General features: G+C 38.2%; 1 protein-coding gene across 1 annotated transcript in view; it reads left to right on the top strand.

The window, feature by feature from the left end:
* The first annotated feature begins 15,244 nt into the window (after positions 1-15,244).
* LOC122649838 (FH protein interacting protein FIP2-like) overlaps positions 15,245-19,420 on the top strand; it is a 43,499-nt gene continuing 39,323 nt past the window's right edge. The window contains exons 1-2 of the mRNA XM_043843085.1: positions 15,245-15,316; positions 15,804-15,913. Of these exons, the coding sequence (XP_043699020.1) occupies positions 15,277-15,316; positions 15,804-15,913 (150 nt within the window). The 5' untranslated portion in view covers positions 15,245-15,276. The remainder of the gene's footprint in view (positions 15,317-15,803; positions 15,914-19,420) is intronic.

Genomic DNA, 19,420 nt, shown 5'->3' with positions numbered 1-19,420 from the left:
TGGTTGATTATTTTTTTGGTGAGGACTATATAATCTTGGTGATTTTTTTTGATAATAGTAAATGTTTGATGGGTGTCATTGCATATGAGACAGTATCTTCCGTGCCCAGGAGAGTAGGGCCATAGGTGTTCCTGGATAAGTTGAAAACAAGGTCTCTAGCTTATCCGACTATAAAAAAGCAAAAAAAACAAGGGAAATTTAGACATACCCCCTTGAGGTTTAACGAAAGGATATTTTTAACCCCCAGGTTTGGAAAATTCTGCGTACCCCCCTGAGGTTTGCAAACGGTAACAGATAGGTCCATTCCGTCAGTTCATGACTTACACTATTAAAATATAGACTTGAACTGACGTAAATGCCCTTGCCATTGGAGATTGAAAGTGAACTGATGGAATTGCCCTTTCCATTGGGGATTCACAAATGACTAACTTGTTATGGAATTTTTAGGGTTTGAAATTGAAGAAAATCCCAAATGCAGAGCTGCAACTCTTCTTCCTCCCATTCTTGGCCGAGAACCTACTTGAGCACTGTGTTGTTCCCTTAATCGAGCCACACCGGAGAGAAAAGGGGGTTAGAGCACCTGCAACTTCTCCGAGAAGGGGGTTAGAGTACCTGCAACTTCGATAAAGCTCGGGGAAGAGAAAAGGGGGTTCTAAGACTGCAACTTCTCCATCTTCTCCATCTTCTCCAACTTCTCCATCTTCTCCAACCTCAGTTTGACCTGCGACTCCAACATCTGTAAGTATTTCCTTGAATTTCTTCATCCATTCTCAAACCACCCTATCCAGAAATTTGAAAATTTGAAGGGAGTATTTCTTAATCTGTAAGCAACATTAGGCTCTAAGAGAAGCCCAACTGCAGCCTTCGATATATTTCGGTCACAGCCTTAGAAGGGAACTAGGTGCTCCATTCCTTAAGACTCAACTACCCTATCCAAAAATTTGGAATTTGAAAGTTTATAAACTCAAAAATGTGACTGCGTCTTAGTGAGAAACTGTTTCTAAACTCAAAAATGTGACTGCATCTCAGTGAGCACTTGGTTACAATAGACTGAAGGAGCAACCTTACCATTGCCCATCCATAATGTTCGACACCACTAAATTTGCCACCTGGCAGAAAAAAGGCTGTGTAATATCATAGAAAATTCAATTATGTATCCCATATATTGGCATTTTTCTCTTTATCTCTTCTGATGTTCCCTTGTTTGCAACAATTTTCAAAATTTTGATTTTCGAATAAATTTTAGAAGGATTGTTCATATTGCCAACTTTGTTTGGTTGGAATTTGACATATGAGTGCGGGGTATGGTGCCATATTTGTCACCAAATTTGATCACCACTTTATCTGACACATGGTAGATATTGAAGCCATTCAGGGAGGCCTCCCTAACTGGACCGCACATAAAACCATACCTCAATTATTTTTCATAATAAGATTGTTAAGCATTTCATCCACCATGAAGCTAATCTGATCTTTGAAACAAATGTGGTGTGATGCTTTCAAGGATCTCAAGGCAAAATTCTTTGTCATCCTGAAATGATTTCAGTATAACCTACTCTATTTTGCTTTGTGGGAGATCTTCTTGTATAAAAGATTTCTTCTCTATCCAAGGGGAAATTCTTTGAGTCAAACAAATGTGTAATGCTTCCAAGAACTTCTATTAATTTATCCCCAAATGAATACCTACAGCCCTATTGTTGGGGTTAGAGAAAACAGTTAGTGAATGTATAAGAATTTGGTTTAACATAGAAATAGGATTCAGATTTTGCCCAGCAGATAGGATTGCAGGACACAAAACAAGAGACTAGTTAAAATATAGTGGTCTCAAAGAGAGACTAGTTAAAACATATGTGGAGTTCTGGAGTCTTGATTGTAGGGATATGGTTCTACTTGCTTAATATGCTTTTCCCTCCTTGTTCTCCAGTAATTCATTTTCAGTTCTTCATGGAATAGATCATTTGATTCCTTGATGGAACTATTATTAATGCTTAGATTCGATGTTATGTTTGCAGGTATAATGTCTTCTGGTAGTGTCAATGAGAGCTATTCAGGATACCTTAAGTTTGAGAACAAGCTGTGTTTTTGTAGGAAAAAAGTTGCTGTGAGGATCTCAAACTCAACAGATAACCCAAATAGGCTATGTTATAACTGTGCAGACAAAAATAATGGTGGCTGCAACTTCTTCCAATGGTGTTAGACCATGAGTGAACCAGGTCAATGTAGCCTCACCAATGTCCCAGCTCCACAACCACGTCCAACAAATACTATGGGTGTCATTAATGTAGAAGAACAACAGAGGATGGAGCAACAGAAGGAGGAAGAATTTTGTAGGTTCAAGAATAGAGTGATTGAGCTGGAAAAGTCAAATGCTGCAATGAAGATGTTTTGTCAAATGATGGTTGCATTATTCGTCTTGAACTTTGTTGTAATTGTTATGAAAATATGATGGAGTGTATGGGGTAGGGCACTTAATGTATGGAAAGGGGAGTTTCACCTAATGTATAGGAAGGGGGTGTTCATAAACATGGAATGAACAATTTGCTTTCAATGAATGCATTTGGAATTTTAGTGTATTATATTTGGAATGTTATGGTTGTTGGTGTTCTTGACACTTTACTTTGTTGTGGTTAAAAACCCCAACTTCAATAGATTTTATGTTAGGTTTAATACAGCAGTAGTTGATTCAGCCATGCTTGAATTTGAAAGCCTACTCTTGAGCACATACACAAGATTGTCTGGTAATGTAATGAGTGAAAAGTAGAAGATGTAGAAGTCATTACTATAAGCTGCATATTTTAATTCAGTTAAGCATGGAAAGTGTTCTGGATTTCAATTGGGTAAGGAGGTAGATGAAGGCATGGAAAGTACTGAGAATACAGGAAAAGATCCACCAGAAGACAAGGACTAAATGCCACCTCTTCTCTCCAGAAATATTCCTATTGTTTGAGTAGAATGAATATGTAGTTACCAAAATCTAGGATAAAAAGTAGGGGTGGAAAGTAGTGATCTACAATGCTCAATGACCTAAATTTAGGATAAAAAGTCAAACCATTCTCTAACCATTACATTGGTAATTGTTTTCCAAACACATTGGTCCATACATCATATTTAAAACAGAATTTGCAAACATAATACCAAATGTTGATCCAAATCCAAGTAAAACCAGTAAAAATCCCAGTCAAACCATTAAGTTATAAAATGTTTTCCAACTAAATCCAATAGAACTTGTTGAACCATAAATCAACCCATAGCCTCCACTTCAGCTCTAACACTGCAACTCCACTTCAACTCCTCCAACCTTCAGCTCCAAAACACTGCACCTCCAACACAGTAACTTATTAGCTCCATGGACTGCTCCTAGACAGCAACTGAACTGTACATGGCAAAAATAAATATCAGTTTACCAATGTAGGAACTCAGGCATTTATTTAAACTAGCTAATCATGTACATCAACAAAACATATATGTAAAATTTTAAGTTTTATATACAAAACTCTAACATGAAAATGATAATTCAGTTAATAGTGCTACCTTGACACCAACATTCTGCTGAGGAGACCTCTGTTGAGAGGACTTGGTTACCTCCTGAGGGGAACTAGTCTGAGAAGCTCTGGTTACCATCTGAGGTGATCTCTGCTGGGAGGATCTGGTTACCACTTGAGGGGAGGTCAACTGAGGGAACCTAGCCTGAGAATATCTGGTTATCATCTGAGGGGATCTCTGTTGGGAGGATCTAGTTACCACCTGAGGGGAGGTCTACTGAGGGGACCTGGCCTGAGAAGATCTGGTTACCATATGAGGGGATCTCTGTTGGGATTATCTAGTTACCATCTGAGGGGAGGTCTGCTGAGGGGACCTGGCCTGAGAAGATCTGGTTACCATCTGAGGTGATCTCTGCTGGGAGGATCTGGTTACCATCTAAGGGGAGGTCTGCTGAGGGGACCTGGCCTGAGAAGATCTGGTTACCATCTAAGGGGAGCTTTGCTGAGTGGAGCTGGGCTGAGAAGAGTTGGTTCCCTTCTTAGGTGTCCTCTGTTGAGAGGACCCCTGGCATGAACAAAACAAAGAATTGTAGTGGTAAATATTAATGCATAAAAGGGGGAAGGAGTTTAATTGTAGAATGATAAAATCAGTTAAGGTACCTTATTCTTAGAAGTAGATTTCCTCTTCTCAGCAACTGGACCTCCTTTGCATGTCCTCTTATTGTGATCAAATGATTTACATTTGCTACATCTCAAAGTGCTAGACCTCTTCCTAATGTCTTCTTTATGTGCCTCATCTTGTTCTCTCCTCCTTGACTTATTTGGTCTGCCAATTGACCTCTTCATTGGTGGTGGAAGTAGGGATCTGTCTGCTAAAGTGCTTAGATCAGACATTGGATCAATCATCCCCTCATGAGCTAGTATATACCTCTGTTTTGAGTAGTATAAATCACAGAATTGCTGAAGAGGTACCCTATTATATTGAATGCATGCTTCCACATGTTTACATGGCAATCCAGTTGCTATGTAGATCCCACACTCACAGAAGTTATTTGCCATGTCCACCACATACCTACCACTGTTATCCTGTACCTCATACTTATCTCCTTCAGCAAATGTTGCTCTACAATATCTGACACCTCTCTGCAAATCATCAAGTTTTTTCTTCATTCTTGGAGTGATATGCTCTTCTTCAAAGTTACAACCCTTTGAAAACCTTTTCTGTAACCTACCCATCAACTTATATCTGACTACATCAATTAAGGTAAGGATTGGCTTAGCCCTGCATGATCCAACCCATTGGTTGAATGACTCAGTCATATTGTTGGTTATTTGATCACTTTTGGCTCTGTGATCAAATGCATGTCGACTCCACATATTAATTGGATTCTTCATCAACCATACATATGCCTCATTCTTTTTTACTTTCATACCATCCATGGCCCTTTGAAATTCAAAAACATTGTATGCTTTGCTGGCTGCCCAGAAATAACCTCGTAATACAAGCCCACCTCCACCTCCAAAAACTTTCTTGAAATTGTTGTATAGATGTCTGCTGCAGTGTTGATGGTTTGCTTCTGGGAAAATGGTTGAAATTGCTTCAATAAGACCCTGTACAAAACATATTGATTTATATAATATTAATAAGGGACTTGTTTAAGTGAGGGATGTTAAGAAAAAAATTCTGAATTTGAACTTAATCTTAAGGAAAATATTATACCTTCTGTTTGTCAGTCATGAATGTGAGTATATCATGAAGGGTTGGTCTTCCATTGTAAACCTTTTCTATGCATTTGTCAATGGACTCATGTAAATGGTGGAGGAAGAATAGCCAACTGTCCTTTCCTTTAGATTCTACAACTCCATATGCAACTGAAAATATCCCATTGTTTCCATCAACTGAAATTGCAGAAACTAAGACTCCTCCATATAAACCTTTAAGATGACACCCATCAAGGCCTATGAATGGCCTACATCCCTTAAAAAATCCTTGTATGCATGCATCAAAGCATATATACATACGTTTGAACTGTGAATTTACTCTCACCACCCCATATGCATCCTCCTCTCCATATTTATTTCCATTATGGTATTGGATAACATATGAATTGCCAGGGTTTTTTGCCTTTATCATGTCCCCATATGATTCTAACTTATTAAATGACTTTGCATGGCTCCCATCAATTTCATCCCTGGCTCTCCATCTTACTCTATACAGCCTCATATTAGTTGTATCCGCATTGTACTTCTCTTTCAACATATTTTCCATTACCTTGTTGCTCATTGCAGGGTCTGCCCTAAGATTGGAAGCAAGTTTCTTTGCTATACATTTTGAAGTTACATTCAAGTTGCTAACTTCTCTCCTACATGTATGCTTGTCTATAAGTGTTTTGACCACAAATGTGATACAATCACTAGGCAGTACTGAAGCATGGATCCTCCATGCACACCCATTCCTAGCACATATTGCAGTTACTCTTGATTTATCATTCTTGTGCCTCAAAGCTTTGAAGCCCTCTTGAACTTCATAATCCTCTAGGACCTCCCTGAAATGATACATATTCTTGAATTCTTGACCAACTCTAAATGTGACATTTTGGTCCACGCCCCCTTCTCCATCACCCATATTATCCCCTTCTTCTGATTGACATTCAGATTGGTCATCATTACTGTCATCCTCTTTCTCCAACTCTTCTTCACTAACATCATCTTCACTACTGCTTTGACTCTCACTTATTTCATCTGACTCTCCAGCTTTCCATTCATCATCAAATGTATCACTGATGATCTGATTTTCTTCCACTTCCTTGTCAGGCAGCTTGGTAGGTGAAGCAACAGGTTCAAATGCAATATTGGTACCACTTGTGGAAGATGCCCTAAGAAATCCACGACCCCTACTTACATATCTAGTAGACATCCCAACCTCTTGCAATGTCATACCACAGTCACTCATATTGGCAGTACTCTTGCTGTAAACAGTCACACCAGCAGTACTTCCATCTCTTGCCTCGAGAACACAAGTGTTACTATTCTCATTTCTCACGACAGGATTCATTTTTGAGGTACTACTAATACCAACATTCCTTCTTGCAGTTGCTGTATTACCAAGGGGTGTAGTACCAATGCATGTAGTACCAGTGGATGCACTACCAATGGCACCACTCATTAACTTGGGTAAACCTAAAGTACCACCACCCCTCCTTACAGTTGCTTTAGATCTCCTACTACTTTCTTCAATTTCTCTTGGCAAAATCTCAATTTCTGTTGGAGCAGTCTCAATTTGTCTTGGTAAATCACCACCAAATAGCTCTGCAGGTGAGTAGTGGTTCTTCACTTCCTGGTCTATCAATGGCAGTATCACCGCCAATCACTTCAAGTGTGTGTCCATTCACAAGTATATAACACTGGATCACCCACTTGCACATCATAAACATATATGTTCAGTTCAGGTTCCTCCTTCAAGACATGAAACATCTTCAACACATCTTCATCTCTGTCCAAATTTATATTTTCACCCGTATCAGGTGTTATGTATTTCAAATTAAAACTCACAGACCTTCCTTTGGGTATATAACTCAACAATAAGTTATATATGTCACCAATCATGTCCAAATACCCAAATCTGTCCACATCTACAATTTTGGATTCAGACTTCACATAATGATAGATCAACTTGCATACAGTGTTCTCCATTATTCAAATCCTGTCCTGCAATCAACAACATTGTACAAAATACATAAACACAACATATTAGTGCAAAAAAGAAGATAGATGCACATCAAGAGACTGGTCACAATTCCATACACCAAAAGTTACATTCACAACCCAAATATTTTATACAATTTTGCAACATAATGCATCAATGTCACAAATTCTTATTGACTATTCTATCACTATACTGGTTCAATAGAACACTGCAACTTAGAAAACCAAAGAATAATAAAAGAAATAAGGGAGAAATAATTCTAAATTATCTCCAACTCTTGTTACATCATATAACTAAATTATATCCTATCTGAACTTATTCTTGAGATCATTCACGTAAGGTTTATTTATAACTTGATTTCTGGTTTAGTTCTCATTTTGAGCTTGAATGGTATGTTTCTACCATTTTTAGCTCTCTCTCTCTCTCTCTCTCATGCAGTTCTGAATTCTGCCTTTTTTATTTCCCCCTCCCTCCTGAAAAATCTAAGTCCTTTTACTCCTTTTTTGGTCAAGAGCTGGCTTCTCCTATTTTGGATTTTCTAAATAATTTTGCACTCATTTTCTTTTGTACTTATATCAAAGTCACTTCTTGTTCATGCTTGTGGTTGATGTTTACTTTGCATTCTTCCTACTGAGACCATTTAGGGAACTGCCTTTCTCCTATTTTGGACCCAAATCCTGCTTTACCAATAACACATTATTCTTTTATAGGACTTCAATCTTACCAAGGAAGGTTTTGAAATTTTCTCCATGATGGGAATGATCTCTTTAAGAGTGTCTATTGCTCTTCAAACATGTGGATGATTAATTATCCTTCAAATTGGTTGGAACTTTGAAATATGTGAAGTACTGTGATTCTGTGGTTTTAGGTTGAGCATTGGATTTGCTTCAAGTAAATATTGAATCGGTAGAGGGAGAACGATCATCTCGAGGACTACCTAACATGAGAACACATTTAAATTGGAAAAGGGGCTGCTAAGGTGTGAAGAGAAGAATTTTAATTACATTGAAGGCTGTTACAGCTCAGAGCAAACCAGAAAGGTCAGCAGGTCTGATATTCCGTGTTATCAAATTCTACTTTCTTATGGCAGAAATTTCAACTTTAAATGCTTCCCCTATTTTTTTCAAATTTCTGGATAGGGTGGTTTGAGAATGGATGAAGAAATTCAAGGAAATACTTACAGATGTTGGAGTCGAAGGTCAAACCGAGGTTGGAGAAGTTGGAGAAGATGGAGAAGTTGCAGTCTTAGAACCCTTTTCTCTTCCCCGAGCTTTATCGAAGTTGCAAGTGCTCTAACCCCCTTCTTGGAGAAGTTGCAGGTGCTCTAACCCCCTTTTCTCTTCCGGTGTGGCTCGATTAAGGGAACAACACAGTGCTCAAGCAGGTTCTCGGCCAAGAATGGGAGGAAGAAGAGTTGCAGCTCTGCATTTGGGATTTTCTTCAATTTCAAACCCTAAAAATCCCATAACGAATTAGTCATTTGTGAATCCCCAATGGAAAGGGCAATTTCGTCAGTTCACTTTCAATCCCCAATGGCAAGGGCATTTCCGTCAGTTCAAGTCTATTTTTTAACAGTGTTAGTCATGAACTGATGGAATGGACCTATCTGTTACCGTTTACAAACCTCAGGGGAGTACGCAGAATTTTCCAAACCTGGGGGTTAAAAATATCCTTTCGTTAAACCTCAGGGGGGTATGTGTAAATTTCCCAAAAAACAACGTTGTTAGATTGTCTTACACAAATCAAATTAGGTTGTGTTAATGAAAGAGTCTTAAGATCTGAATAAGACGGGTTAGATATGCCAATGTGACTGAGTAAAGAGATAATTCCAAGTCAATAATCCATTTGTTGATATTGTTCAAGAGTTGCATTAGATTAGGAGAAAGATTCAAAATAACAACCTGATTCCTATGCTTCCATATAAAATAGGAAATGTTGGAGATGACATTGAAAATCCATTTGCAAGTTAGATTATAGGGGGGTAATGTTTTCAACTTCAATAATACAAAAGAAGTTTAACCCCGAAATAAAAGATACATAATTGCAACAGAAACACATATACGCCATAGGACTATTAAATCCATTTTTCTAATATGGCACACCACATAATTTTGACTATCGTCCCGATATGCTTGATATCTTGGTGCCCGAGCATGGGCAATATCACGATCAGGAGTGGATGATGCAGATTCATTGGGCTTGTAGTAGCTCACCCACATGAAGGAATTTGGATGATCCTCATTTGCAGAGCATTTATAGAACCATCTACCATAGTTTCGTTGAGTATATGCTTGCTTCAATACCATTTCACCTTGTCCACAAGAACACATAGGCTTTGTAGAGTTCATTGTCCTTGTAAAATTAAAAAAATTGGATTAGATCACTTGATAGTTCAACTAGGACACCAAAGTGAACCTGGAAGAAAGAACCAAGAATTCAAGAGAATAATGGATATTGTTGTTAACGTTAATTTGAAACATCAAATGATTATTCTGAAACAGTGAGCTAAAGTGCCATGGATTAGCTGGTGTAGTTACAAAAAGTGAGCTAAAGTTCCATGGATTCTAGTGTTATCCAAACCAGTTGCATAAACCAATTCTACACCTATCTCTACATAGTGATACACAAATAATATTTTTTGTCTTTTTCCTACTAATTGCAAGAAAAGTTGCCATAGGTGTTCCTGGATCACATTTTTTGCAAATAACCTCCAGATCAAACTTCTTGTATGGAATCTAACACTGAAAAAGCAAATGCTTATGCCAAGAGTTGAAGACCATTGTACAACACTTACTTAAAAGCACCCACATTTGCCATGTAATCTGTCTTGTGTTATCCAACTGTATTATAAATACTAGATGCAAATTCTGAGAACCAAAGCCAAAACATTTTGGTAACAAGTGTACCAGTGAAGGGTCAAGATTGGAAATGTGAAAAACTAATGATGGTAGAAGACTTCTGCATTTGAAAAAAAAAATGAGATGAAAATGAATTCCCATCAACTACCCATTACATCTCTTTAGTAAAGAGGAAAAAGGGAGAGACAAAGAAGAGAAGGCAAAGGAAAAAAAAAACAAAAAAAGGGAAGGAATGGGCGAATGAGGTGATAGTTGTTATAAAGAAAACGAAATCTTATCTTATCTGGTCCACACGAGTAGCTTTACACGACACTTGGGAATCAATGGAATGTATACAAATTAAGATATGTTGAAAGATGTATCACTAAGGAGAGGAAAAAAACGGAGTAGCTCTTAGTCTCCTTATTTGATAAGTTATCTCAAACCATCACATTTGGAATGAGAATTTCTGATGTGTTTTGCCCAAAAGTTATAATAATTTAAGAGGTGTTGGAATTAACATTTGATTATGGAGATTTTCAGTTTTTGAATAATTTTCTATAGTAGGGCAATGGTTCTGTAGAAGAAGGAGAACATGTATTATCTTACACAAACCAAAACCCTTCTAAGAAAGAACTATGGCAAAGCTAGGTAGAGGGGGCCAAATGAGATGTAATGGCTCTGGATTGCTTTTGCATTGGAATAAAAAAAATTTATATTTTGTTATCATCATCAAGTGCACTCATCTGCATATTAATTGAAGTGTTTTAGATCATATAAATTTCTTATCATGAGTTGATCAGTAGACTTGATTATGAGTGAGGAGACCTAAAACTGTGAGCAAGGTTATTTAACTATTAAGTCAGATCCTAGGAAGCCTAGTCCTACCAAACAATCAAATGGCTCCTCACCTTCTAACATGCTTCAAGCAAACCAAGCTCTTATGGATTCTAAAGGTTTACTCTGGATGTGCATTTTTTCATCTAGAACTAGTTAACTAATATGCAGAAATTTTAGGAAGAAATTCATTCCCTACCTTCCTGGTGGGTACAGGAAATTTTAGGAAGAAATTCGTTATATTTTTCCTTCAGGTGGGAAGGTTGAATAACAGACTTTGTCAAGATAAACTCAGAATCTGTACGGTTAAGTTACAACAAATTCCGCAAAACCCAACTGTTAGAAAAGCATAGGAAAAAAACCATGGCTCTATACTGATCTCCCACAAACACTATCAGAATCGAAATCCCCCAAAAGAAGAAGACGAAAGTCAAGAACGAAATCTTAGAGAAGTGAACCACACCAAATACCCAAAATCCTTTTTTCTATTCCCTGTATATCCCAACAAAAGGAGTATCAACACAGCTCCCAGACTATAATCTCCACTAACAACATAAAAAAGAACTAAAAACCCATTTCTAAACTAATCGGAGAATCGATTAGAGATACCCATAAACAGAGACATACCAAAAGGAGAGAAGAATCGAGCAGTTCATAGTCAAAATCAAGGAATTGAGAATTGACTTACCACCACTGTTGGAGCTCTCTCCAACCCACCAATATGATTGAAACAGCGAAGGTGATTCGGCGAAGCAGTGATACCTCCCACACGATGCTTCTTCGGATCAAGCTCCGTCAAGGGTGAGTAAGAGAGGACCGGAGCAGCAGTAGGAGCAGCAGTAGGAGCAGTAGTGAGTAAGAGAGGACCGAAGCTCATAGCCTTCCTTCGCTGGTCGCCGTCGCAGTAGCCGTCGCCACCGAGGAGTTGGGAGAGGGATGAGCGAGAAAGAGAGGGTTTCAAGAGAGGACTAGTCTAGATTTGGGAAATCGAGTGATATGGGATGTGGATTGGTTTAGTTTAATGGAGATAAGACCGGTTTGGTTTTTCATCGAACCGGTCAGATGGGGTTGGTTTAGCGTTTAAAGTGGTTCAAATGGATGTCATAAAGGATTTCAAAAAAATTTGAATTTTTGAAATAACCACCGTTGGATGGTTGTCAGGACACGTGGCGCGCTAGGAACGCATGGAAGTAGGATGGAAGTAGGGCTGAGGAAGTAGAGGATGTGGATCCGTACATAGACCATTCAACTCCTAGTAAAGTCATTGCCTCCATGCATGTTTTCATTCGCTATCACATTGGTACAGGGGCTACACAACCGGTTATTGTTTTTTATCTCTTAAAACGATTATCTGATTATGTTCAAACATTATTTATTTTCCAGTGCAAGAGATCGTTGTCCAGTTCTATAGTGCCTACTGACAAAAAAGCACACAGGAGCATCAACATGGATATGTTTCTTAATTTTATAGGGGCAGGGTGTTAAATTCATGTGCTCCTATGTTTATCTGCAAGAGCCACACAATCAGGTAGCGGTTTTTTTTCTCCTTATTTTTAATTTCTATCTCCCTTGCATGGTTTTTAATAAGGATGTAAGTGGATAGTCGAAAATTTGAATTCATTAAGGGCTATTCAGATTTGAGTTTGGAGAATTGAAAAATAAAAAAATCTATATATAACAACTACGTAACTCAGCCTTATCCCAACTAAATGGGATCAGCTACATAAATCCTTTCAAAAATAAAGTAGAGAAAAAATGAGTTCCTCACAAAGGGAAAGGAAAGTAAGAGGAATGAAGAAATGAGATAAGAAAAGTAAGCAACGGAAGATGAAAAAGAAAGTAAGAGGAAAAAGAATAGCCTAGGAAATCAAAAAAATCTCAGTTATATGGCATTGATAACGTGGATCCTTGCCCTTCAATAGACTCTATCTAAGGTCATACTTGACACAAGACTCAGATTAAGCATGTCATTCTTCACAACCTCATCTATAGTCATTTTAGGAATGTCCTAGCTCTTTTAGCTCCTTTAATCGGTATTAGATCACTTCTCCTTACTGGGGTGTCCCTAGGCCTCCCGTTGCACATGGCCAAGCACCTCAGTCGACATTCTCGAAGCTTGTCACTGATCGGGCAACTCCCACATAAGTTCTAATACGTTCACTCCTCAGTTTATCCTTTTAGTTTTGCCACACATCCATCTTACCATCCTCATCTCTACAACACATAGCTTCGTTAAATGGCACTTCTTAACTGTCCAACATTTCACCCCCATAGATCATAGCAAGTCGGACAACAGTCTTGTAGAACTTTCCTTTAAGCTTTAAAGGAATGTATCGGTCACACAGTACTCTGGTCGCACCTCTCCACCTCATCCATCCTACTTTAATTCTTTGTGAAACATCATCTGTGTCACCTTCTTTGTGTATAATAGATCTCAGATATTTGAAATTGTCACTTGGTGGTATCTCTTTTTCCTTAATTTTCACCATGTTATCATCCGTCATAGTGTGACTAAGTTACACATCATATACTCTATCTTTGATCAACTAATCTTAAAACCTCTTGTTTCCAAGGTCGATATCTATAACTCTGACTTAACCTCACCTATAGTCATTCCAAGGTTTGTAAGATCCTAATAAATATCCAACTAAAATAAAAAAATTAAGTAGCTAATAATCTTAAGGGTTTTTGAAGGTTCGGCAAGTTCTAGAGAATGAGGAAAAAAGAATCATGAGATTAAAACTCAACTGAGAGACATCGATTGAGAGTGAATCGTATCACAGGGGAGGAAAGCCTGGGTTACACAAGTCAAAAATATAAACGGATGGTTGAAAGTCTGAATTTGATTCGTATCTGTATCCGTTTAGGTGTATCCGTATCCGATCAAGACTTATCTGGATCAGATCCAATTCATATTAGATTCATTTACATCCCTAGTTTTTAATGCCAAAATTGGTATCCCAATTTTTTTTTATGAGAAAACTAAATTCATTAAAAAAAAGGGGAAATACATAGAGGACTACATTAGTATGACTATCAAAGAGCTTTATAAGTCTAGCCAAGGTTGCATAATTGTGGGCAATATTCACATGATGTCTACTAACTTTAGTGATTAATACAAAGGTAAAATATGAAACATATGTTTAATTTAAATTCGTTTTGTATTGAAGATGTATACGATGTGAGGTTTTCATGGGGTGCAAAAGAAAGGAAACTGGTATTACTTATGCAACTGATGAATGACACCAGACATAGAGAGGGGGTGAATCTGTGTATATTTAAAAATCATTTCCCAACAGTCAAATTCAACAAGCACACACAAGCGTATGGTCACCCACCGCACACTACAAGTGTAGTTGAGGTCTATCAATGATCCTAACCCACTTTGCAATCAAAGTAGTTCAATATAAAAGTATACACATCACAAGACAAGCATATACGTGGTTCGGCATAATGGCTTACGCCCATGGAACAATACCCCTCACGGTTTTGTGCGTTGCTCAACGCTCTTCACTAAAACCATATAACTCAGGTTTATTCCCCACACCCACAGAGTCAACACTGTAGGGTCTGTACAATAGAAATATCAATCCCCAATTCCCTCACTCATTACATAAGCAAATAATGATAAAATAATGTCCTAATACACCTTATGACTGAACCGCCAAGAGGTTGACATTGCAACTCATAATGTGCCAACTAATGACTGAACCACCCAAGATGTTGGTGTTGCAGCTCGAAACATGACAAGCAATAATAAACTTTGTTGGTGTTGTGTTCGAGGAGAAGACCTATTCTCACCAAAGTTTGTTGGAGAATTTGGCAAAACTGTTGGTCCTATTGCAATTGCTGTCATAGATGATGCGGTTGCCGCTGATGAGACCTTCCGTTGGTGTATGTCGCAGAGAAGCTTCTCCTCTCTACGAAAGCAATCATTTTCTAGTCTGACTTGTTTCAATTCATTCTCTTTGAAAGTGTGAATGTAAGATAGCAGGGAAGGGATAGGGATAGGGCCAGGGTGAGGATCTCAACTTCGGTGAGGGTGAGGTTGAGGAGGGAGGAAAAAATGGGGAGGGACAAGGTTTGCTCTTTGTGTCCGTAGAAGAAGCAATTGAAAAACAATAAAAAAGAGAAAATAGACGGATGAAGATGAAGATGAAGGGTAATTTGGCCATTTCAAAACCCCAGGGAGGAGGACAGGTAGAAAAGTTTACTTTTGCGGGAATAGGGGAGTTTGAGTAAATATAGGTTTATATAGGAAAGTGATAAAAATTTCCCTGAATTAGAGGTCTTATGTAGATATTTGGACGGAATAAAGTACACCTTTTTGCCTTTGCTACAAGTGCCAGAGTCGTTCCAAGTCGCCTGCTGGTCATCTTTTTTTGCTGTGTTACGCTTTTGTGTTCTTACGACAATGAGCTCTGGTTCTGATTCCCTGGTTCGTCTTAATATTGGTAACTTCGAACATCTAATCTCCGTTGTCTTTTATTTTGTTCTCTGTTGGATTTTCATATTCGTTTTGGCGTTCTGCCAGTCTGCCTTTTGTTCATTTTTCAGTCTCAGTGAACAAATATTTGAGATTGTCTAGTTTCATGGGTGTAGAAACCTAAAATCTTCGATTTGAGTTCCTTAGTCGGTTGAAGCTAAAATCTGAATCTTTTCGAATTTACATTGTCGAGAGTAAATGCGCGCCTTTTGAGTGGTGGTCGTATTTCTTGGTTAATATCAACCCCGGCCTTCTGCTCTTTTCAAAATTTCCCGTTTGGTTGTTATTTTCCTCCGTAGACTGATCAGAAAATTTCTATTCAGTGAAGAGAATCTGAAATTACTACTTTACTGGAAAAGTCTTATTTAATTTCTGTTACATCTCATAGCTATCTTATGTCTTCCACTAAATAATATGATCTTTACCAATTTTTAACATTCCTTGATTGTTTGTAGGAGGCAAGAAATTCTGTACTACAGTTGACACATTGACTCAACGTGATCCTGATTCAATGCTGGCAACGATGTTCAGTGGCCGCCAGACGATGCTTCAAGATCCTGAAAAGGTACTTGTTTTGACTTGGTTGTCGTGGAACTCATTCTTTATGTCTTCTCTGTCTGTCTGGGCTGAAGAACAAAGGAATTTTATTGGGCACATAGCCAGGAATACTTATACAAGTATTGTCTCTGTAAAAACCCGCGCTTCATTGGAACACTGTTCACAAGAGGAAAATAGAATTCACATTACACAATGGATACTGCTCAATGTACATTATCTCCCTTCTCACCCCTTATATGGCTAATGCATTGCCTAAAGAGTTACTGGACCCATGACGCTCATCAACTATTCAGTGGCTAAAGAAACTATCTGTGTGAGGTTAAGGGTATGGAGTGTCAATGTATGTAAATGCTTTAGGATAGTGACATGAGTGATTCTTGACTTTTCTATTTGATTAAGCAAGGCACCAGCATGTTCGTGGTGTATTGCTTATTTATAGAAGAAGTTGTAAAGGCAAAGTTCGAAACCTGGCCGATACCCTGCATGTTTCGGTGGTTGCGTTCATTTGACAATTTCAGTGGTCAAATGGCCATATTTTGGTCCGAAATTTTAGGGCAACATTAATTAAGCATTTCTAAACATAATGGAACATTTAGATTGTTAAAAAATATACCTTAAATGCTAGTTCAGTTTCATACCCTAGGTTTGTAGTGTATGGCATACCTTGCTGTATACTATCTAAATATGGCCTATGCTACACATAATTTAGTAGTTTCCAACATATTAGTTCTAGTTTTCTACCAAGATTTGTAGGTGATTTGGGCAAAGAACACAAAAATTGGGGTTTTCTGACACCCAAGGTTGAAACCAAGCGAAACTTCCGAAATACATGAATGTAACATTTCGGTTGAAACTTGGTTTTTATATTGCATGAATGTAACGTTTCGGTCGAACTGAAACTTAAAACTGAGATTTCGACTGAAATCAGTAAGTTTCTATTGAAATCTTGCATACCTAGGCTCTGTATGGTAAAGTTAAAAAAAACTCTTTTTTGGTGTTTTTGTTTTTTGGAACAGAAATGGAACAAAACCTTTATGTCGCCCGGTCCATTTTTTTGGATTGGACTGGAAAAAAAAAAAAAAAAAGAGTTTTTGGCACAGAATTGAGAAACATAAAAACGTTGGACCAAAAAAACAGAAACAGAAAGCTAGGACAAAAATGCGCATGACACGACCATCACCACCACCTCCACCGCCGCCACCAGCACACCAGCACCACCACCGGCACCACCTCCAATGCAACTTCAACCACCACCACAATGCCACCACCATCTCTACCACCGGCACCAGAAGATATACTTCTGTGAAGATGCATTCCATACATGTTTTTGTTTTTCTGTAACAGCAGAAACAAAATTTGTTCCAAGTTCATTATACAACATTTTTGGTACAACATTACTCCAAAAGTAGGAAAAAAAAAACTGTTTCTGGCTCAGAACCAGTTTTTGGAAACAGAAACGTTGCCATACAGAGCCTAGTTAGTGACTCGAGGCCCGATTCGTTTCGACCTTGGTCGAAACAGAAATATTTGGTAAATTTTTTTTTTCTTATTATGGGGTGATTGATCTAATGACTAATAAAATGTTTTGTTCTCAATTCCATGTTTTGACTGCCAATTGTAAGAGGTGATCTTTGTCCATTATGGGGCACATTTTGTACTAAAAGCATGAGTCTTGCCGTGTGTAGACATCAAAAGGAATAGGAAGGTTTCTTCCTTTCAAAACAATGGCCAATTCAGATCTGTGCATCATTATATTTGAAGCTAGCTGTACCGATTCTGTTTTTTGATTACATATCCCTCTAAAAAGTTTAATTTCTCAAGAAAATATCTCTTCCTTTAATAGAACAATATGAATAATATGCTTGCAAAATGTTCATATATTCATCTTACAATTATTTTATAAGAAGCTGGTATGAATTCATAATTATCAAATATTTTGTATGTCACAGTTTTGTGTGGGTGAAATTATGTACCTTAGCTTGACCAATTACCTGATAAAAGTCAGAAAAATGAGGGGAAAAAGAACAATAGTTTGAGGGCATAAATAGCTATGGTGCTTACTACAACAACAACAACTCAGTCTTATCCCAACTAAATGGGGTCGGCTACATGGATCCTAAAGTAAGGAAAACTGAGTTCATCACAAAGGGAAAGGAAAGTAAGAGGAATGGAAAATAAAAATGAAGAAATGAGATAAGGAAAGTGAGAAATGGAAATGAAACATGAAAGTAAGAGGACAGAGGATAACCTAGGAATTCAGGAAAATCTCAGCTACATGGTGTCAACAACGTGGATCCTTGCCCTCCAATAGGCTCTATCTGAGGTCATACTTGGCACAAGACCTAGACTATGCATGTCATTCTTCCCAACCTCACCTATGGTTATTTTGGGCCTTCTGTCCCTGGCTCTTTTAGCTCCTTCAATCAGAAACAGATCACTCTTCCTTACTGGGGCATCCTCAGGCCTCCATTGCACATGGCCAAACCACCTCAGACAACATTCTTGGAGCTTGTCGCTGATTGGGGCTACTCCCACATCAGCTCTAATACGTTCATTCCTCACTTTATCCTTTCTAGTTTTGCCGCACATCCATCTTGACATCCTCATATTTGCAACACACAGCTTCGCTATATGACACTTCTTAACTAGCCAACATTCCGCCCCATACATCATAGCAGGTTGGACAACAGTCTTGTACTCTTGTAGAACTTTCCTTTAAGCTTACTACTAAGAAAATATTAAAGTGAATAAAATTAGTTCTTTTAGGTTAGTAAACATAGACAGGGTAATCATTAGAATCCTCACATTGTTGCTCAAATCTGTATCTTCATCAACTTCTCTTAGTCTAGTATCTGATGCGATCCCGGGGTTTAGAAATCCTGTTTGGGTTTGCTATGGGCTCACTCAAGTAATTCAATGCTCAAATCAAGAGCATTAGTGGCAAAACAGTAGTAAATTGAGGTTCGTATAGGGCGAGTGGCAATCTGATAATAACCACATTCTTCAGGGGTCGATTGGTAAACAAAGGACTAAAGACATAAAGGTATTAGTAATTATAGAATACAATTGAAGAAAGGTGGAGAAAAGGGATCGTCTTCTACCTTGGTCTAACAGCACCAGCGGCGGAAGACATTCTCGGTTTGGAGGAGACTACTCCTTCGTTGTGGGACTGCTGAATCTGAGATTGTATGGCAGGGTTTCACTCCCAACCTCTATAAACTCCAAGTATTAATTCAGCGAAACAGCAAGCAACCAGTTGAAGGAAACTTTCTGAAATAGCAGATGGCGGTAAGAACAGGGACAACAGTGAACCTCAACTTGTTTCTCACAGCATAAGAAGATTTTGGGAAATAAAACCTCGAGCTTGAGTTGCCCTAAGGAAAGGAAGCAACACCCGAAGTATCAAGCCTGATTTGAGATTTCAGAGTTCTATCAATTTCTTCTCAGCCCAGTTGTACCGCCAATCGCAGTGAACAGGGGTAACAGCAACAAGCAAAGAAGAAATAAGGGAAGA

Source organism: Telopea speciosissima, chromosome 2 (assembly GCF_018873765.1).
Source record: "Telopea speciosissima isolate NSW1024214 ecotype Mountain lineage chromosome 2, Tspe_v1, whole genome shotgun sequence".
NCBI lineage: Eukaryota > Viridiplantae > Streptophyta > Magnoliopsida > Proteales > Proteaceae > Telopea > Telopea speciosissima.
Note: the sequence above shows the minus strand (reverse complement) of the source record. Positions and strands in the feature narration are given on the sequence as shown.